We start from the raw sequence: 23344 nt of genomic DNA, 5'->3' as shown, positions 1-23344 counted from the left end.
TTGTGTACACTTGCAGATTTCCATCGTTCCAAAATTCTTTTGATTTATAAGTGAAAATGATAGATTTTTGATGAAAGGACCAAATTGTAAAGAAAAGAAAGTTTCTTTCTTTCTTTTCTCTTCATACGTTGGGTGCATGGGAAAAAGCTGATGATTCTTCATCTTTCTTTCCTTATATATACTAAATAAAATAATAATAAAATAATAAAATATCATTTAAAAATTAAATTAAAATATTAATAAACTAATATTTATTTATTTAATCTAAAATATCTCCAACATCATCATTGCTTTCTAAATTTCTCTCTCCTTCTAATTGACCATTTTTCCCTTTGTGATCTTTTAAAATTCCATTCTTGAGTCATCACTTAATTTGGTAAAATTACAATTTAGTCCCTTATAATTCTTCATCTATTCAATTTGTTCCTAATTCATCAATTTTCCTTGGTTTCTAGATCATTCCACCCTTAAAATATTTGCACTATTTGTCCTTTAACTTTTTCATATTTACACTTTAATCCCTCAAATTTTGAGTATTTACTCTTGAACCACAAAAAGTTTCTCACTTTTACAATTTAGTCCTTTCTTGAATCAATATGTCATAATATACTTCCCAGTGACATAACTCAATTTTCCTCTTCTTGTCACTTTATTTCCTTATTTTACTATATTAAGGATAATATCTTACTATAGAAAATTTCAGGGTGTTACAACAGATGTTCCTTTGCAAGCAAATTTGGTCTCTCAACGTCAAGACAATGCAAACTATTCAAAACCTACTTATTCTCAGTAGCCTAAGCAAGGGCAAAGAAAGCTAGGCCGAGGCTGGTTTCGTGGAAGAGCTCGTGGCAATGGTAGAAGCTGGTCACACTTTTGGCCCTAGTGTCAATTATGTGGGAAAATCGGTCATATTGTTCAAACTTGTTATCATAGGATTGATGAGAATTTCTCTGGTGTTAGTCAAAACCCTTTAGTCAACTATCACCAGTTCTACAATAATGGTTTTTCCTCTTCTACACCTACATGCTCATCCCTGGCTCATTGTTGTGGTTCATTTTCTCCACCACCTGCATCTTCTCATCAGTCACCTCCTCAAGCTCCTGCTCCCTTCACCTCCGATCAGATCTGGTATCCTAATTCTGGTGCAACGAATCATATTACACCTGAAGTGTCTAATCTCACGACTGCCTCTCCCTACACAGGTGCAAGCCATGTCACTACGGGAAATGGTGAGTCTGTCTCTATAGCTAATGTAGGTTTATCTACTTTCTTGGCTGGCTCCAGACTCCTGTGCCTTTAGAGTGTTTTACATGTTCCTACAGTCTACAAGAATCTGATATCTATGGGTCAGTTTGCGAAAGATTACGGTGTTTATTTTGAATTTCACCCATTTCTGTGTTTTGTGAAGGACATTCAAACAGGGATGACTCTGCTATAGGGCCACATGCATGAGGGTCTCTACAGGTTTCAGTTTTCAAGATTTGCTGTAACAGCCCAATTTAGGGCCTAGTCGGAACAGTGGCCTCGGGACCACAAATTCAATGGTAGGAAAATTATTTTTTTTATTATTTTTATGAGGTTATAGTATGATTTTATTAGTGCATGAAAAGTTTGGTGAGCTAATTTTAATGTTTTCAAGCCCGATTTAGAAATAGGACTAAATCGCATAAAAGGCAAAAGTTGCATTTTAGTACCTAAATGTATTAAATAGCTAGAGGACTAAAATTTAGGGTCTTTAAAGGGCAATTAAACCTTGTGATATAGCTTGGCTGGCCATGGGGAGACAAATTGAGGAGAATGTCAAAATTAGGTGAAGATGAGGTCATCAATTTTGACTAGTTTTAATTTAAATAAAATAAAGGCCATTTCCTCTCTATTTTCTTCTTCTCCACTAATTTTTACTAGCCATAGGAGGGTTTTGAAAGCTTCAAAAATTTCAGCAACATTAAGCCTCTCAAGTAAGTGATTTTGAAAGTTTCTCTTAATGTTTTTCACATTTTTGAGACCCTTGAAGCATGGGCTTTCAAATGAGGGGTCTATTTTACAAAATGATTGAAAGTTTAGGGTGTTACCATGAAAGGATTTGTGATGTTTGCTGAGTTTTTATAGAAGAATATGAGTCCTAGTTGTGTCAAAAACAACTTTGATAAAGGAGTTTTCATGGAAAACACCTAAAGCAACTATTTTGCAAAAGTTGTAAAATAGTTGATAAATAGGTGAAATAGTAAGAATTTGAAGTTGCTACAAGAGTAAGAAATAACTCATTACTCGGTACCCATTACACCCTACCTAGCCCAGGACTAAAGTGGCCCAACTGGCCCAGCCTATTACACCAAGGCAGGAAACCCTAGGGTTTCTGCCCTTTTTTTTCCTCAAGCCGCCACTGCTTCTGGAAGATTCGAGGAGCGTCTGTCCAGCTCCCCAAAATCTAGACGGCCATCAATGCTCTGTCTCAGGTCATCAATGCATTGTCACAGGCCCTTCAACGCACCACGACCCTTCAACTTGGCCACCGATCATGCCTCCACCAGTGGGCTAAAATTTTAGCACCGTGTTAGGGCCATTTCCACCGATCGTACTGAATCATCGTCAGCACGATCATCGCTGGATTTTCCTCCCTCACCTACACACAAATGAAAGAAAAGCAGCATACAAAATAGGAAGAAATCCAAGGAAATTATTCTTACCAAAATTATTGTAAACAGTGGTTATAAAAGCCTGAATCGAAAAGATTGTAGAGGGGACAGATTCTTTTTTTCGATACATACACAGATTCAATAAAAAGTTTACTTTTACATATATACAGAGAAGGGTATCACAGTCGATCGGAATATACAAAGGTGAATACTTTTTAAATATATGTATAGATTACGAACAATAAAGAAGAAAAGGAAAACATACCGTTTCGATTCGCGTCGAAAAAGGGAGATTTTCTAGTTTCTGACCACCGTATGTGGTGGCGTAGACCGGGGCGCGTGAGCGAGTGCGGCCCCCTGGACGTAGGCATGACGGCACTCCGAGACCGGCCCCCAAGTCCTCTTTCAGAGGATTTCCCTTGTTTTTTTTTAAAACCGGGTGCAAAAATGATTTGGAGGCTCAGAATTTGGCTTATATAGCCCAAATGAAACGATGTCGTTTTAGTTTAACTCAATAAGCATAAAACGGCGTCGTTTCAAGACTCAAGATCCGCGTGTTGACCCAATTACCGGGGGAGGATCCGCGTGTTTTTGTAATTTGGGATAATTTCCCAATTGATCCTTTCGGTTTATTAAATTTTATAATTTCATTTCATCTTATTTTTTAATTCGGCCCTAATATTTTCTAGTTGTTTTAATTTAGTCCCAATGGCTGTTAAACTTCATTCTAAGGAACGACGACGTTTCAGAAATAAGGGAAAATTTCCCAATGAGTCCCTAGGTTTAATGAACATCTCAATTAGGCCCAAATTCTTTTTTTAAATTAACCTCTGATTTTTTCTTTAAATTTAATTTTAGTCCTTTTATTAATTAATTTATTTTAAAAAATTATATATTACTTTAATTTTAATATAAATATTATTTTTATATATTATTTCATATTTATATATTATTATTTATTTTAAATTACTTGTTATATAATTTTTAAAAAATTGGAAAATTATTATTATATATTTTTAACTTGTATACTTTTATATTACATGCTATAAAAATTTACCTTTTATTACATATACTATTTATATTATATTATTATACATGACTTATTTTGAAATTTATTGTTAAATATTATTTTATTTATATTTTTTAAAAAAATAATTACTCACTTTATTTTATATTTTAATATGAATTAAATCTTTTATATATTGTTGTATTTTATATCATTTATATATTAAATGCTGGTTTCATAATATTATTAAGTTTTGTTTGATTGATATATATATGTTACTACATTATTATTATTTTTTATATTATCGCATTTGTTTTGTATATATATTTATATGTCTAATTATATATCATGCATCATTTTTAAATTAATTATTACTTTGTATATTCGTATATTTTACTTATTCATCTTCAATATATGCTATGTATATCTTAATATATATGTTATTATATTTGCTATATTTATGTATCTAGTATAGAACTTTTATATTATGGCTATCATATTATTTAAATGCATGTTTTAGCTATCTATTATTGTAAAATGCTATCTTACATGTTATAATGTATATATACGGTTCTTCATGCATTAATTAAAAACGAGATTCAAAAGTTTACAAAAATAAAAAGGAAATGCTTGGTATTTGGAAACTTTGAGAAAAGTAGTGCCCTAACTTACTGGGTTGCAACTTTTCTCGTGGAGTTCGAATAGTCAGGCACCCTTCTAAGTTTTTAAGGTTTTCAAAATACGAACAACTGTCTAGGAATTTCAAAGCGTTATGTCCTAACTTATTGGATATGGCATTTTGTCATTCTGAGACAAGGATTTTCAAAAAGGGCTAGCCTAGCTTCGAATGTCTTAAAAATATTGCTTCCTAACTTATTGGATGTAATATTTTGATTCATTTGATACAATAAACCCTAATTTTCAAAATTAAAATATTCTAAAGAGGATTGGATCTTAAAAATTTTAAACTTTTGACATTAAAGACACTTGATAATCAATTAGGTACCAATTTTTGGGCGTTACGAGGGTGCTAACCCTTCCTCGTACGTAACCGACACCCGAATCAGTTTTCTCGATTTTCGTAGACCAAAATTAATGTTTTAAAACAAAACATTTTATAAGGTGATCCAATCACACCTAAAAAGATTGGTGGCGACTCCCGTTTTCGTTTTCCTTAAAGTCGATTCCCATTTTTTAAAACTCGATTTTAAAAATGGTCTCGACAGCTTGGCGACTCCACTGGGGACTAATAAGAGAGCTAAGTTGTGCAATTGATTATCTCTTGTCTTAATGTCAGAAATTAAAAATTTTAAAATTTAATCCTCTTTGCATTACATGTGTTTGTTTTATTACATGTGTTGCTATATTTTGATACGCATTGCATTTGCATGACCGTGGTGGTCACACCTTTAAGTGGGAGTGAGAAACTACGCTTTCGTGAGGTTTTCGCCTCCGTGCAGGATAGTGGATCACTTTCGGGATACATCCGTACCTATGGTTTCGTGAGATTTTCATCTCCGTGTAGCCATAGGGAAATATATTCCCATGAACTGAACTCGATTCAAATGAGCCTATAATGGGTGAGGATCGAGGAATCTACTGGTTCGGGTACCTCAAACTTTAGAAACAAACCACATATAGAAAAACCGTAAGAGTTCAATATAGATAGAATTAAACTTAGGTTATCTTTATGTTTATTAATATCATATGATACTGACTATTTTCTTTCTTTTGTGCATGTCATTTTGCATTTAAAAGGTATCGATTCACGGTCAGTTTCTAAGTTAGAAAGTTGTATTATGGAGAACGGACTTTTTGATAGAATGGAGGGCAACGCTAACGTCCATAGATGGTCTGAGCAAACTCAGCTAGAAAAAGGGAATAGCATAACTGTGGGATATATGTCGGAGCTGTCAGACTACACTCGCATCAGTGTTACACAGAATAATCTACAGGAGCTTAAGGCAATTTGGGATCAGTGGGGCAACGAGACCAAGCAATCATTCTACGGTAAGTACGGAGATTTGCCCTATTTGTTTGATATTCAGGTTGATGAGAACTTGTTTCGAGCTCTCGTTCAATTTTGGAACTCAGCATACAGTTGTTTCACCTTTGGGGAGGTAGATTTAGTGCCTATTGTGGAGGAGTACACAGCCTTACTCCGGTGTCCCAGATTTCAGTGTGATAGGATTTATTCTCTAGCTGCTTGTGTCCAAACCTTTGGTAAGAAGCTGATGATCATTACGGGGATGAGTGAGCAGTGGATCAACACCAGAATTAAGGAAAAGGGTGAGAGCAAGTGCATTCCGTGGGGAGCTTTGAAAGATCTAATCCAGACACATCCAGACGAGGCGAAGAAGGCAGACATTTTTGCTTTAAGCTTATACGGATTGATGGTTTTCCCTAAGGCCTTGGGATATGTGGATGAGGCGACCATGGATCTCTTCCATTGACTTAGAAAACAAGTCACTTCTGTTCCTGCGATTTTGGCGGAGACGTTCAGATCCTTGAATACATGTAGGAGGGCCAGTGCAGGCAGGTTTGTTCGTTGTGCTCAGTTACTTTTAGCTTGGTTCTACAGTCACTTTCAATTGATAGATAGGGTAGTTTGTCAGGTCTTCTTCGAGGATTACTCCCCGTTGAAAGACATAGCAGCTTCAACTAGGAGAGTGGATGTTCCTAAAAAAATTGGATAGCGCTACTTCACAACCTGCAGTCAAAAGATGTGGAGTGGAGGGCTCCATAGATGATTCATGGTGAGATTCTTTACCTATGCGGAAATTTCGATTGGGTCCCTTTGTTGGGAATTTGAGGTGCCATTGGTTATGCCCCTTTGCTTGTGTTGAGGCAACATGGATTGAGACAGTTCATACCAACAACTTACGGGTTGGTTCAAAGTGAGTTCATATATAGAGGAGCTGACTACAAGAGGAAAGTTAGTGAAATCTCTAGTGCTTGGAACAAGACTTGTCGATTAAAGGGAGTAGCTATTAGCCCTACTACAACTCCAGAGTATGTTGAATGGAGAGGTAGAAAGATTAATGATAACATCCTAGGCCAAGCGTAGAAGGAGCTCGATCGATGGAGGAATATTTGCAAGTGATGCCCTCGGAGTTAGAAATTATGAAGCAAGAGTTCGAGAGAAAGAATTTGGAGCTCGAGAAGAGGATAACAAAGCTCAATGAAGAAAAGATATACTTGAGCCTCGACGTCGACATTCAAAAGAGGGAGGTCGAAAAAGAAAGGAAGGAGAAAAAGAATATTGAGAAAGATCGAGATGATTTAAAGGAGCATTACAAAAAGGCACAAGTATCCTTGAAGAGAGCGAGAATAGGAAGGTCTTCAGATTAGTTGCAGAAAGAGGTCTGAGAGGAAAAGTCCAAAACTGAATATTGGGAAAGGAAGTTCCAAGAGATGCAATTACGGAATTTGACCTTATAGAAAGAAAACCAAAGGTTAAAAACTAAAGTGACTGAACTTGGGCGATCCCTTCATCTGCAACGAAGTCATGATTCCACTATAGAGGTAAGGAAGCTAAAAGGCAAAGTTTAGGAGTAGGAATCAGCGTTGCAAGATAGTAAGCTTTTTATCGAGCAGCTTGAGGCATGAGAGGATTATTTAAAGGGAGAACTGTGCCAGTCTAAAGAACAAGTCAGAGATAGAGATTACCTTATTGGAGAAGCCATAATTCAGATCCGAGAGGTAGCTAAACACGTTCGAAACTTGGCAGTACGAGCTGACGTATTGAGTATGATGAATGAGTCATCGTCGGATGTAGGTCGAGAGTTAGTCCTCTTATTAGATAGAGTTAAAACTTTGGGCATTAGGGCGAAAGCTTATTTGTAATTCTCTTATATGTAAAGATATTCTTTTTCTAAATAAAGTTTTCTAAATGAGATTGAATCAGAATCGATTTCCTTTTTGCATTCATGCATTTGCATATCATAGCATTTCATCGCATCGTTTGCATTCAAAGCTATAGAAAGACCCCTAATTAGTTAAAATCACCACAGAAGTAGAAAAGAAAATCTAGAAACCATGCATCAGTACGGAACTTGTGCAAAATCTAGGAATATGGATCAAAGGTTTGAACATCTACAAAAGGACATGTAGGACCAATTGTAAGAGCAATTGGCCAAGATGCAAAACGACCTGAGAGAGCAAATGCTAGAGGCTCAGAGGAATATGATGACTGAGATGGCTCAGTTGCTGAAAGCCACTGATAAGGGAAAAGCCCCCATGGCGATCTCTGAAGATGAGGGTCATCCTCCAGGTCTCACCCTACCCTACGGGCCTACACAAACCGAGGCACCTCTTAAAAGACCATCTGTCAATATAAGGCCTCAACATGGGCTAGTTGATGCTGGGATTCAAATGAATTACCCAACTGGTTCAGGATTCAATTTGGGTGATAACCTTACCAATCCGCTCATTCCTGACTTGGATATAGCAGAAAAAGAAAATTTGAGAACCGAAGCTACAAAACAGTTGGAGGAACGTTGCTGATGGTTGGAGGAGAAATTTAAAGCTTTAGAGAGTGCTGAGGGGCATCATGGAGTTGATGCCAAAGACTTGAGTTTGGTCCCAGACTTGGTGTTTCCCCATAAATTCAAAATGCTGGAGTTTGAAAAATACAACGGGACTACTTGCCAAGTGGCCCACATTACGATGTTCTGTAAGAGGATGACCGGATATGTGAACAATGATCAACTGTTGATTCATTGTTTCCAAGATAGCTTAGTAGGAGCAGTAGCCAGGCGGTACAATCAGTTGAGCTGAGCTAGAATTAATTCATGAAGAGATCTCGCGCAAGCCTTCATGCAGCAGTACAATCATGTGACTGACACAACTCCTGATAGGATCACTCTACAAAACATGGAGAAGAAACCTAATGAGAATTTTAGGCAATATGCGCAGAAATGGAGAGAAGTGGCAATGCAGGTTCAACCACCACTATTGGAGAAAGAGATCACCATGTTGTTCATCAACACCCTGAAGGCTCCATTCATTACTCACATGATTGGAAGCACTACCAAAAGTTTTACGGAAATAGTCATGGCGGGAGAGATGATTGAGAATGCCATAAGAGGTATCAAAATTGAGGGGGAAGTAACCAAAAGATCAGCCCCAAGGAGAAAAGACAATGAGGTGAACAACACAAGTAGCTTCAACTCGAAGGTAGTCACAGTTGGTCAACCCAAAGTAGCTACGGTTGGGCAACAGGGTTCTCAAAGTCAAGAATCTGGCACAAGGCATGAGAGGATGCAATTCACACCTATCCCTGTGATGTATTGTGAGCTTTATCAAAGCTTATACGATGCAAATGCTATTGCTCCTTTTCACTTGAAGCCATTACAGCCTCCATATCCTAAATGGTATGACGCAAATGCCAGATGCGAGTACCACTCTGGAATATTGGGGTGCTCAATTGAAAATTGTACCGGATTCAAGAAGTCCATGGAAAGGTTGATCAAGATGGGGGTTGTGAAATTTGATAGTACCCTAAATACTGAAAACCTTTTGCCAAATCATGACAATCAAGGAGTGAATGCCATTGGCGAAGCTAGTGAGAGAATGACGAAGGAAAATATTTCTGAGATAAGGATGCCTATGAAGGTAATTTGGGAGGAAATGATGAAGAGAGGGATGACAACCTCTAAGAGAGAAAGAGAAAAGACGGGGAACTACTGTGAGCTCCATGAAGAAGAGGGTCATGAGATCCAAAATTGTGAAGGATTCAGAGCCTTGGTGCAAGGCTTCATAGATAATAAAGAGCTACAAATTTGTGAAGGTAGCTCTTATAAAAGAGAAATAAGTGTGCTGGAAGATGAACAAAAAGGAACCAGCTGGCCAAGGATTATTATCTCCCTGCCAGGGAATAACGAAGTGGGGACACCAGCAGTGCCCAAGGTCATTATCCATAAGCCTACTCCCTTCTTTTACAAGGATAGCAAGAGAGTACCATGGAGTTATGACTGTAGTATGACAGTGCCGGAGGAAGAAAATATAGCCAGTGCATCTAAAGACGTGCAAGTTGAAGGTTCCCATACGCGGAGTGAGAAGCGTTATGATACGGAGGGCGTTAGAGTGGAGTCCACAAAAACAAAAGGTGTCGAGGTTGAGAAGGAGAAAGAGACCAAAGTACCCATCAATGAGCCGGTAAAGGAGGAGGAGGCTAAGGAATTCTTAAAGTTTCTTAAACATAGCGAGTATAGCGTGGTCGAGCAATTCCGTAAGCAGTCGGCTCGCATATCAGTATTGGTGCTACTTCTAAGTTCTGAAGTGCATAGGTATGCATTAATGAAGGTGCTCAACGAGACATATGTCACCCATGACATATCTGTTAATAAGCTGGACCGGTTGGTGAATAATATAAGTGCTGATAATTTCATCTACTTTAATGATGATGAAATCCCACCGGGGGCATGGGGGTCAACTAAAGCCTTGCATATTACTACTCGATGCAAGGGGTATACACTCCCAAGTGTGCTTGTTGACAACGGATCAGCTTTGAATGTTCTACCATTATCTACTCTGAACAGATTACCCATTGACGATTCTCACATGAAGACATGTCAGAATGTGGTAAGAGCTTTTGACGGTACAGAAAGGAGGGTGATGGGACGAATTGACATTCATTTAGAAATTGGGCCAAACATATACGAAGTAGACTTCTTGGTAATAGATATCAAGCCTTCCTACAATTACTTATTAGGCAGGCCATGGATACATTCTGCGGGAGCAGTGCCCTCATCATTGCACCAAAAATTGAAGTTAGTGACAGATAGACGGTTAGTAACCGTCAATGTAGAAGAGGACATTATAGCTGTAGTCACTAACAAGGTCCCTTATGTCGAGACGAATGAAGAATCTATAGAGTGTTCCTTTTGCTCTTTAGATTTTGTAAATGCAGCCTTCATTTCAGAAGGGAGTGAGTTATCGATGCCAAAGATAGCAAGAGCTACGAGGATGGCTCTACAAGTGATGACAGGAAAGGGAGCCTCACCAAAAAGGGGGTTAGAATAACATTTACAATGAGGGACTCAAATCCTTGAACTTAAAGAGAAGAGAGATCACTTTGGTCTGGGTTTTAAACCAGATTATAAGAAAAGGAAGAAGGAAATTGAGAAGCACCAAGAGGAAAGAAGGGCACGTCTCAATTGAAGAGAAGTGGAGTGGGAGCCGATGACATTCCCTCCAATATCCCAAACCTTCATATCGAGAGGGTTACTCATAGAAAGAAGTCATCATATTAATGTTGTACAAGAGGAAGAATCAAAGCAAAGAAACCTTGAGGGCATTCGCCTTTACAAATTGGGAAGCTCTCTGAACAATTAGACTGCGGAGGAACTTCCTGTAGTCTTTAAGAATTTTTCAGAGTAATTCTCAAAACATTCTTGTTACTCTAGAGCCTAGGAGTAATAGAATTACATTTGTGAAATAGGTTTATGATCATCTATCATTTTTAATAAAACATAACTTTTATCAATTCAACGAGTATTGTTTTATTTTTATCAATCAATAATCCATCAAATTTTGACAATTCTTATTCTTTCATTCATAGTACATAAATAATAATTCTTAAATTCATTCATTCTTTGTATATTCTTTATACATCATAGATCCCTAGATATCAATGACATGAGCACTGATATATCAAATCCTAATTTCTCTCACGAGCAAGACATGTATTTAGAAAAATCTCAGGATTTTAAGGATGTTCAAGTCTGTGATGTGTCTTTGGATCTTTTGAGGATGGTAAAACAGGAGGAGAAACAAATCATGCCACATGAGAAAGAGGCAATAGAGAGTGTAGCCCTAAGGGAAGGAAAAAAAGTGAAAATTGGCACGCATATTGCTGAAGTTATGAGGCAAAGGCTGATCAAATTGCTACGTGAGTTCAAGGATACCTTCGCATGGTCTTATCAAGATATGTCAGGGTTAAATACTGATATTGTGGTGCATCGTCTTCCAATAAGACAGGATTGTAAGCCAGTTCAACAGAAGTTGCAAAGAATGAGGCCAGATATCGTGTTGAAAATAAAGGATGAAGTCAAGAAGCAGTTCGATGCAAGATTCTTGCAAGAGGTGAAGTACTCCGAATGGGTAGCTAACATTGGACCAGTTCCTAAGAAAGATGGGAAGGTATGAATGTGCGTTGATTACAGAGATTTGAATAAAGCTAGCCCAAAAGATAATTTCCCTCTACCACACATAGACACTTTGGTAGACAATACAGCAGGATATTCGTTGTTCTCTTTCATGGATGGATTCTCAGGGTACAATCAGATAAAGATGCATCCTGAGGACAAGGACAAAATCACCTTCATAACGCAGTAGGGTACCTTTTGTTACAAGGTAATGCCATTTGGATTGAAGAATGCAGGGGCAACATACCAGAGGGCTATGGTGACTTTATTTCACGATATGATGCACAAGGAAATTGAGCTGTATTTCGATGATATGATTGCCAAGTCTCGAATGGAGGAGGAACATATTGAAGTTTTAAAGAAACTATTCTTGAGATTAAGAAAGTTTCAGTTAAAACTTAATCCGGCAAAATGTACTTTCGGAGCTAGGTTAGGGAAACTACTAGGCTTTGTGGTCAGCGAAAAAGGAATAGAAGTGGACTTAGACAAAGTTAAGGCTATACGAGATTTGCCTCCACCACGTACTCAGAAGGAAGTTTGGGGTTTTCTTGGAAGGTTGAATTACATTGCTCGGTTTTTTTCATAATTAACTGAGAAATGCAACCCTATATTTCGTCTCTTTAGAAAACACAATCAAGGTACATGGGATAAGGAATGCCATAATGCTTTCGATAAAGTCAAGCAATACTTGTTAAACGCTCCAGTACTATCTCCGCCTAGTCTAAATAAACCATTAATCCTGTACTTGTCGGTGTTTAGTAATTCCATGGGATGTGTACTTGGTCAGTATGACGAGTCGGGAAGAAAGGAGAAGGCGATATACTACCTCAGTAAGAAATTAACAGAGTGTGAGATGAGATATTCGCCAATTGAGAAATTATGTTGTGCTTTAATCTGGACGACTCGAAGGTTAAGACAGTACATGCTGTATCATACTACTTGGCTTATTTCAAAACTTGATCCTTTGAAGTATATGATGGAATCAACAACGTTGAATGAGAGAATGGCGAGATGGAAAATTCTGCTTTCAGAGTTTGACATAGTCTATGTGAGCTAGAAAGCTATAAAAGGAAGTGTGATAGCAGATTTTCTAGCTAGTAGAGCTTTAGAAGACTATGAGCCGTTGAACTTTGATTTCCCAAATGAGGAGGTGATATGTGTGGCAACTACAGAGGATTGTTCTTGGAAGTTGAGTTTTGATGGGGCATCCAATGTAGTAGGAAATGGAATTGGGGCAATATTGATATCCCCAAATGGCGATTATTATCCATTCACATGCAAGTTGGATTTTGATTGCACAAACAATATGGTGAGTATGAAGCATGCATCATGGGACTCCGAGCAGCTATAGAGCGAGGAATAAGAACCTTAGAGGTATATGGAGACTCTACGTTGGTAATTTACCAGCTTAGAGGGGAATGGGAGACAAGGAATCCTAAATTAATTAATTATCGAAAGATAGTTTTAGGGTTTCTTGAGGAGTTCGATGACGTCACTTTCAATTATATCCCACGAGACGAAAACCAGATGGCAGATGCTCTAGTAACCTTGGCTTCATTGATTAGAGTAAATAAAGAGGAAAAGATGAGACCCATTCAGATGAGTATCTTTGAAGCTCCAGCTAGCTATTGTAACATTGAGGAGGGAGAAAAGGATGATAACCCTTGGTATCATGATATATTACGATATGTAAGGGATCGTAAATATCAAGAACAGGCAACTGAAAATGATAAGTGAATTTTAAGAGGAATAGCCTGCGATTACATTTTGGATGGTAACATCTTGTACAAAAGAAGAAAGGATCAAGTATTGTTGAGATGTGTTGATACTGTGGAGGCAAAGTTAATCTTGGAGGAAGTTCACGAGGGTGTTTGTGGGAAGCATGCTAATGGTTTCACGATGGCTAGACATGTAGCACCCCAAACCCGGCCTAGACGTTATGGTCGGATCCGACATGCCACATCGAAGCATTCAAAACATTTTATATTATTGGTCCAGAAAAACTTATTTACTGTTTTAAAAGATAATTTCATTATAGGTTAAAGTGAATGGAAGCTGTGCACCAGGTAGGAAACCGGAAAAGAGGTGGTGAGTCCATCGGACTGCTTAAGTACCAAGCTCCCTTCGGATCCAATCCTAGACGTGCATACCGCCATTGCCACACCTTAACGTCATGGATATTTCTAGGAAACCAATTTGATTAAGTCATTTTTAGGAAAAGTGATTAATTTTGGAAAATACTTTCATTGCGGAAGATTTATTTGTTGTCGTGTTATTTTGAAATCAATTGTTGTTTTTGAAAACGCGCCCTAAAGCTATCCAATTTCAACAGTTAAAATAAGTAATACCTATCTTAGTAATACATATTAAAACCATCAAAAATTCTTATTACATTTAAAAACCCAAAACTTCAAACGTAAATAAAAGGATGTCCAGTTCACCAGAAGAAAATCAAACTTTCAGAACGGGTGGCCACTCCGAATTCCCTCACAACTCCAAGCCCACTATGGTGAAAATAAAAGGGGTGAGTTTGGGGAAACTCAGTGTGTAAGGAAAACCCATTCAAAGCCCAAGTCAGCTCAAGCCTATTGGGCCTAAGCCCATTCAGGTAACAGTGGTACTGGGCCAGAGCCCTGTTCAGATTACAATAAACTGGGCCTTAGCCCCTTATTCAGATAACAGTATGGCTCATAGGCCCATTTCAAAATAAATGCAACATCAATAACATATGCAAGCCCATTTGGGGAGACTACTCAACCCACCAACCATTACACTCCACTCGTACCAGCCATACACTCCATGTGGGGAATAGCTCAACCCACCCAGCCCAACACTCCACAGTTGCAGCCTTGCTGCTCAGTTAACAGTAAATTGAGGCAAAGCCTCCAGTACGTGGACAAGCCACTTTCAGTACTTCCTCCGTCAATATCCCAGTCCTATGCATCAGATAATAACAACATGGCATGCAGTAAATAACAACAGTCAAACATGCATTTAGGTCAATTTAACCCTAGGGGTATTTCGGTAATTTATCTCTTAGGGGTAAAACTGTAAATTTTCCACTTTTAAAGGTATTTCAGTAATTTATCTATTTTAGGGTTTTCATGCATATTCCTACTTTTCACGTACTAACAGAATCACGTACCGAGGGTTCTTACTGAATTGGGCCCGTTGGCCCATCATTCCAATTTTGGCCCATTAAGCCCAAAAATATCGAGGGCACAGAAATCATGCACTTTGCAGTCCAAACATTGCAGCTTACCAAAAACATTAATCCATTTACCTCACGAGCATTCGCACACTCGCAAATCTACAAAATATCGGTTTTCGGCATTTCGGCTTTTCGGCTTTTGCCGATCTAGACTAAGAAAGAGGGTGTTAATTACACACCTGTTTGCGACGATATGCTGACGAGATCCACACACGAACCGCCTACAATTGGATTACTAACACGTTAATCTAACTATTCAAATACAAACTATGTATTAACCCCTTACAATATTCGGCCAACCACACCTACAGATCATAGTAAGCTTATAAGAAATCAATAAGCAACTCATTAACAATTTTTTGTCAATGTTTACCACATAATCATAATTTCACTGCAAGCTGTCTTCCTGAGCAATAGTCACTAAATTATTTATAACTGGAGCTACGAAACTCTAAATCAAGTTCCATTAATTTTCCCTGAAAACAGACTCATATATCTTCTATCCATAAAATTTTCAGAATTTTTGGTTTAGCCAATCAATACCAGATTTTTCTCAAAGTTTCCCATGTTTCACTATTTGACTAATCTGACCACTCTTCATTACGAATCAAATTTATCATTGTACAGAATTCAAAATATGTTCTCGTATATTCCATTTGAAACTAGACTCATTAAGCTTTAATTACATAATTTATTCAGCTTCTAATTCATCTCCCACAATTTATGGTGATTTTCCAAAGTCACGTTACTGCTGCTGTCTCAAGCAGATTTATTACCAAATCACTCTTTCACACCTAACTTGCATGCTTGTTATTTAAACATGTATATCACCAATCAATCATCACATATCTATGATTTTACTTCAGTATAATCTCCATTTCATCATTTTAAAGCACAACATGTTAGCTGATTTTTCCCTTTAACATCTAAGGCACATGCATGCTCATTTGTTTGGCTGAACTTCACCTATCTTCCATTTTTCATCAAAAGAACATGAAACAACAACCATTTCCTTCATTTTAATTCATGACTAAATGCTCACAACACAACTAAAAACCAAAATATGCTTCAAGAGTTAAGGTAGAATCAAGAAGAACTCATGAACATCAAGATAGAAGCAAACTACCATGAACTTACCTTTAATTTTCTTCCCAAAGTGACCGAACATTCAAGAGCTTTCTCCTCTCCTTTCTCTTCTCTAACTTTAGGCTATGATGAACAAAGATGGACAAAACTTTGTTCTTTTCACCCCTTTTTCTTTTAATAAAATTTTATATTTCATCCATTTAATTCTTTAATACAAAAGACATGAAATGCCCATCATAGAACATTTAACTAAACCATTATCATGAAACATTTATCTAACCCATTATCCTGAAATATTTACCTAATCAATTATCATGGAACATTTACCTAACCCATTATCAATTTGTACCATGAATTATGGATATCAAGTGCTCATATTGTCTACAACAACATGATGGCTGGCCACTTCATGTAAAATGGGAGGTTTGTCATGCAAATCCTCCTATTTTGCACTCCTATTTATTTGGCTACTTCAATTTAGCCTATAGCATTTTCAAACATTTTCACATAGGTCCTATTTCATAATTTCACTCCCTTTTTCTTATAGAACAAAAATTAACTAAAATTACCGGGTTCTATCTTAGGCTTGGGCCTTCTAGAGGCCCACTAACATAATTAAACCTATGCCAACATTCATAGAATTCCCGAAAATTGGGGCGTTACAAGACAAATCATGAGGTTTGGATATTATTGGTCTACTATGGAAGGAGATTGCATCAATTATGCCAAGAAATGCCATAAATGTCAGATCTATGGAGATAAGATTCATGTACCACCTTCACATTTACATATTATGACTTCTCCATGGCCTTTTTCTATGTGGGGCATGGATGTCATTGGGTCAATATCGCCAAAAGCTTCAAATGGACATCGCTTTATTTTTGTGGTCATAGATTACTTCACGAAGTGGGTAGAGGTTGTTTCTTATGAAAATGTTACTAAAGTGGCAGTAAGTCGGTTCTTGAAGAAAGAGATCATTTGTCGGTATGGGATGCCTGAGAGAAACATGTCAGACAATACATTGAACTTGAACAACAAAACAATAGCAGAAGTTTGTAGTCAGTTCAAGATAAAGCATAATAATTCATCTCCATATCGCCCAAAGATGAATGGGGCAGTGGAAGCTGCTAACAAAAACATCGAGAAGATATTGGGAAAAAGGACTGAAACCTACAAAGATTCGCATGAAAAGTTACCATTTGTACTCTTAGCCTATAAAACGTCTGTCAGAACCTCTACTGGGGCAACTCCTTTTTTGCTAGTTTATGGGATAGAGGCAGTATTACCTATTAAAGTTGAAATACCTTCTCTTTGAATCTTGTTAGAGATAAAGTTGGATGAAGCAGAATAGATTCAATCGCGGTATGACCAGTTGAACTTGATCGAAGAAAAGAGGCTAAAAGCTATTCACCATGGTCAAATGTATCAGAAGCGAATGATGCAAGCTTACGACAAGAAGGTTCATCCAAGAGAATTCCATGAGGGGGACCTTGTACTAAAAAAGATCCTTCCCATTCAGAAAGACTTTAGAGGAAAATGGATGCCAAATTGGAAAGGGTCGTATATCGTGAAGAAGGCTTTCTCTGGAGGTGCATTGATTTTGACATAAATGGATTGGAAGAGTTTACCCAATCTAGTGAATTTAGACTCAGTCAAAAAGTACTTTGTCTAAAGAAAAGGAGAATTCAAGGTGAAAACCCGCAAAGGGCGCCTTGAATTTTCACAAAAAAAAATGAAGAGGCCAAGGTGAAAACTCGTAAAGGGCACCTTATGACCAAAGGGGTTTTGAGTTGAAAACCCGAAAGGGCAGCTCAAATTTTGAAGGGTATACAGTAAACTCGCTATGACTGATTCAACAAAGAGCGAAGTGTGTCGCATATCGGGGCATCGACAAAGTATTTTGATTTTTAAACACATGTTGAACTCAAGAAAGACTTCATGGAGTTGGTGTCAAATGCTCAAGCGGCGATATCTAGGGAATTTAACCCTTGTCCTGTTTGCTATCTTTAGGTTTTATTTCTTCTTAAAGATAGGCTTTCAGATTAATTTCCTTTGTATTTCTTTGACAAATTCATTCAAATCTAATTATTCTCGGGATTAAATTCATTTTCCATTGTTCTTAAAGTGTGTTGCATTAAATAATGATAGATGAACTAAATAATTTTCACAAATAAAGTTTGCTCATTACTCTGGAAATTTCTAGATAATACAAGAAACTAAAACAGAACAATTGTTCAAGGAATTCACGTAAGTGAGGCTTGAAAGAACTCGAGGAAATTCCTTCTTTGGTCCAAAATGATGATTGGACAAATCAAACGATTCGATTTTAAGAGAGGATCATCTCACGAGCATTTTTTATGGGTCATAGCATTTGAAGATTGGTACAAATCCATGGGCTGAGTAAAGAATGATATTTCGAGAGAAATAAGGATGAGCTTTGATAAAGGAATGAGTAGTGATGTCTGAATAAGGGTCATATTCATAAACATTTTGCATTATAACAGGTTTAATTAGGAGCATTTGATTCATTTCGATCATAGCATCCTAATCATTAGCCATGAAATCATTCACATTATACAGGTCATGTCCTTCAAAGGACAATGAAGATTGGTGCGCCTTAAATTCCCTAAGCAGTAGGACGATAGGCCAAAGCATAGCAGATCTAACCTTCAGATGTTTATACTGAAGCAGATCCAAGATGATTTGGCATGCTTGTGTTTACAAGGAACAAATTGAAGACATAGCAGATTTGACTTTCGGATGTTCTCACACCAAAGCAGATCCAAGATAACAAGTCTGGCATCTCCATTTTGACGGAGAGCAGATACATAGCAGATCTAACCTTCAGATGTTTATACTAAAGCAGATTCAAGATGATTTGGCATTCTTGTGTTTACAAGGAACAAATCGAAGACATAGGAGATTTGACTTTCGAATGTTCTCACACCAAAGCAGATCCAAGATAACAGATCTGGCATCTCCATTTCAACGGAGAGTAGATACATAGCAGATCTAACCTTCAGATGTTTATTGTAACACCCCGAACCCGAAACCGACACCGGAGTCGAACACGAGGTGTTAACTGACTTTAACCCCTTATAAAATTTATTTTCCAGACACTGCCCAATCTGTGTACTAGTCGTTTTAAAAATCATATCTTGAGTTTCGTAACTCGAAAATCAGTTTCGTAATTTTTCCCAGAAACTAGACTCATGTTCCCATCTATGTATTTTTTTTCTAGAATTTTTGGTCGGGCCAATTAGTACAGTTTATTAGTCAAAGTCTCCCATGTTGCAGGGGTCGACTACACTGACCTTTGCCCATTACGACTTGGATATCTCCCTGCACGGGGCTTCAATACTGATGCCGTTTGTTTCTATGAAAACTAGACTCAGAGAGGAATCTATACATATATGGTACGACCCCTAATTATCTCTGGTTAATTTATAATGAATTTCCAAAGTTTGAGCAGGGAATCCAGAAACCGTTCTGGCCCTGTCCCACAAAAATCTGATTATCTCTTAATATACTGCCCATATGATCTTTTCGTTACTTCCTCATGAAAACAGACTCATCGAGCTTCGATTACATAATTTATTCATCAATTAATTCCACTCCTACTATTTTTAGTGATTTTTCAATCTCATGACACTGCTGCTGCCAGCATCTGTTACGAAAGTAACTAGGTCCATTTCATGCCTACCCTTGATCCAACTCAATCGAACATTCGTGCCATTTTCGCATGGCTTAAAGTTTACATGCCAAAGTTCAAACACAACGTAATAGCTTATACATGCCAAAATGTTCTTCTAAGCCAACTAAGAAGAAAGTACCAAAACTTGCTATCCGGTGTGATGACTTCGATGACGGCCTGGCCCCGCAAAAATAGATGAGTCCAAGCAACCTATAATGGGTGACAAGGAAACACCGAGTGAGTTTATAACTCAGTAAGTCATAAGCAATGCACTACCATCCATCAATAACATTATCACAAGAGGAAACAAAATGGAACGAGACAATTTACTCCATCCATACCGAACCATACCATAGTTCCTCCAACCTATCGATTCAGTTTCATATCAATTCATGCATTCACATTCCATATACTCATCAATAGGACATTGAGGCATTTTCATAAATCAATTTATTTTCGTTACAATCAAACGACTAAACGGCCTTTCACCCATCCTACGATAAATTTTATGTACGTGACTTCAAGTATATTTGTCACATAGGTTCAAACTTACCGAGCTCAACACCAAGTATAAGCATAGCACCTATTAGCCATGTACTCAAGACACTTACCCGATCCGCTGTCCGCGATCGACTCAATAGTGTCGCACACATAGTGTCCATAATGATTCACGAATGTATATTGAGTCCGCACACTCAGTGCTATATAATCAACTCGCACACTTAGTGCTACGTAATCAAATCGCACGCTTAGTGCTACATAGTCAAACTCGCACACTTAGTGCCGCATGGTCAATTCGCACACTTAGTGCATCATATTCATTTCGCACACTTAGTGCAACATAGTCAAATCACACACTTAATGCTGTACAATTCAATCCCGCGCACTTAGCGCCAATCTCATGGTCATAAATGGTTATACCCGCACGTTTAGTGCCGAGATCAACAACTCAGTACATCTTACCTCTTTTCTTTTCATTCAACAATTTCATCATCACATACGTACATGCAAATATATATATGTATATTTATTCATTCCATTCAGCATCAAAACATAAACATTATGACCATTTGAAATAATACCAACTACATGCTTAATGACTTACCTCGTGTTGGTTAAGACGGTTCCAACTCGGCTACTCGATGACCTTTTCTTTGCCTTTGCTCGATTCACCTCCTTTAACTCCTTGAGCTTAATCAATAATTTAACTAGTTTAACCACCTTGCCAAATATTTACAATCCAATTTCACATGTATATGTATGTTAGTATATTCGGCTAATAACCTCATGCAACTACCATATCATCAAAATCTAATCACCCATGCACATGCATTAGGTAAGTTACCTTTGCTAATTTTAAACCCAACATCACACAAGCTCTCAAGGGATGGCCGAATGCTTCTTTTGTTACCCAACTAATCATTCGACAATTTCATCCCCTTTGCCACCCTTTTATGCCTAATTATCTAAATCAAGATAAGATCATCAACATGCCTAACCATAGCCGAATGTGCAACATTAATCTATCACCTCTATCTCTTAAATACTATCAAGTTCATTTACTTCTAATTTCTTAAGTTCCACATCTTAATGCCCATTATACATAATCAAATTTAACATCATCTATATATTTACTCATATGGCCGAATATACATACCCCCATATAATATCATTTTCATTCCATTTAACACTTAATTTCCACCACATAATCACTTGGCCGATTTTGCTAGCATACAAGCCTATGACCGAATGTCCTTGACCTCTAGTCACCTAGATTTTTATTCTTTAAGCCTCATCCAACTCATATTTTTCATTGACAACCTCCTTAACTTCAATTTATTCACATCTTTAATCATGCTACATTCGACCATTATTTAACAATAATTCATGCATCCTTTTTATTAAACACTCAAAATCAACCATCTTCATACCTCATCACCAAAGACATCAAAATACCAACCAAGAATGTAACATTCATGGCCGAATATCATCTCCATCAATTAACAAAATTTGAACCATGGCTAGGTAGATTTTCACTTACAACTTAAAATATACATGAATCTCAAAGAATAATATCAAACATACCTTAGTCTAGCAAACCACCATAGCCGATTTTCTCAAGCTTTTTCCCCTTCCTTTCTTTCCTCTATTCGGCCAAGGATGTTCAAGAATGAACACTTTTTTTTTTCTTTCTTCAATTCACGGCAACAAGGGGGTGAGACCATGTTAGTTTTTTTCCATCACCCTTCCTTTCATTATTTAATTATCATGCTTATTATTTTATTTTCCTTACCATACATCACTAACACAACATGTTGGTGACATGTTTCCACCCATAGCATGGCCGGCCACTACATATTAGGGAGGGGGAATTTGACATGCAAGTCCCCTTTTCTTCCACATGCACTAATAGGTCCTCATGCATTGACCTATCACATTTTAAAAATATTTGTTTAAATTTAATCTTATTTTGAATTTAATTAATTGAATCTAAAATGACCTAAATTCGAATGATTCGAACCTTAGATGACCCTAACCTAAATTGAATCGACCTGATTCAAATCTGATCCAGCTCTGCCAATTGACATGTCTATGTACGAACACCAATTCTCTTTTGAGGTTAGTTAAGATGCTTGTGAAGCTCCATCTAACGCCAGTGCAAAGAGGTATGGTACAGCTAAAGTGTTCTTTCAGCATTGAAGGTTATCACCTTGGACCACCTTTAAGGTGTTAAGGAAGTCAATCAAGAAAGGTGAATTGAGTATGACATCGGAGAAGTGCTTGTTTGGTAAAAGGAAAAATAAGAAAGAAGAAGCACGACAGCCAAAGCTCAGGATACATGATGTTATGCCACAAGCTTTAAATCCATATAACTTGTGCCTAGTTGGAAACTAATGCATGCAGGGATTAGATGTAGCTAAGTATGAACAGAAAGTTGTGCTACATGGAAACTGGTTCTAATCTGATTTAGTTGCATCCCAATGAGAACATTGATAGAAGTGCTAGTGCTCTAATTTGGGATCACACTGTAGCTTCTAGATTCCTCTCTATAAGAGCCATGATGGACACTTCTTTTCAATCATCCAAGAGCCACAACAATGTTCAGTTTTTGAACCATGCTATATCAGTGCTGCAAGTGTTCCAAAATATAACCTAACAGATTACCGTGTTTCCCCCTTTTATATAACAAAATTGGGTGGCTAAGCCACCTTGTTTCGTTCATAATTTCCTTCACCAATGCTAAGACCTCTAGTGCTCTTCTCCAAAAGATCAAAGATTTAATCCCCCCCCACAAAAGTTGTTAAGAATCTTGCTAATATAGTGTTTTTTTAAGATAATAAAATTTGTTATTTGTTAATTTTGTCACTCTTTTTATGTTACTATATATATATAAATATATATATCTTTTTTGGATGTGTTTCTAATAGGTGAATTCATTAATTCTAAAAGATAAGCAGCTTACTGATTCAGTTACAGCTGGTTCGGCGTTATCACTTGAAAAGTAAGTTCTTAATTTTACTTGCCACTTGTTAATTTTTGTTGGGATTTTTTACAGCAACA

At 37.3% G+C, this 23344-nt stretch overlaps 1 protein-coding gene across 1 annotated transcript; it reads left to right on the top strand.

The window, feature by feature from the left end:
* Positions 1-8577: 8577 nt before the first annotated feature.
* LOC121208083 (uncharacterized) lies at positions 8578-10668 on the top strand. The gene has a single exon (XM_041078590.1). The coding sequence runs from the start codon at positions 8578-8580 to the stop codon at positions 10666-10668; it is 2091 nt and encodes a 696-aa protein (XP_040934524.1).
* The last annotated feature ends 12676 nt before the right edge of the window (positions 10669-23344 follow it).

Source organism: Gossypium hirsutum, chromosome A10 (assembly GCF_007990345.1).
Source record: "Gossypium hirsutum isolate 1008001.06 chromosome A10, Gossypium_hirsutum_v2.1, whole genome shotgun sequence".
Classification (NCBI taxonomy): Eukaryota; Viridiplantae; Streptophyta; class Magnoliopsida; order Malvales; family Malvaceae; genus Gossypium; species Gossypium hirsutum.
This window is presented reverse-complemented; position numbering and strand designations above follow the sequence as displayed.

What these genes read in the sequence shown, in the direction of transcription:
- LOC121208083 (XM_041078590.1), top strand. Translation starts at nt 8,578, where the DNA reads ATGCAGGTTCAACCACCACTATTGGAGAAAGAGATCACCATGTTGTTC.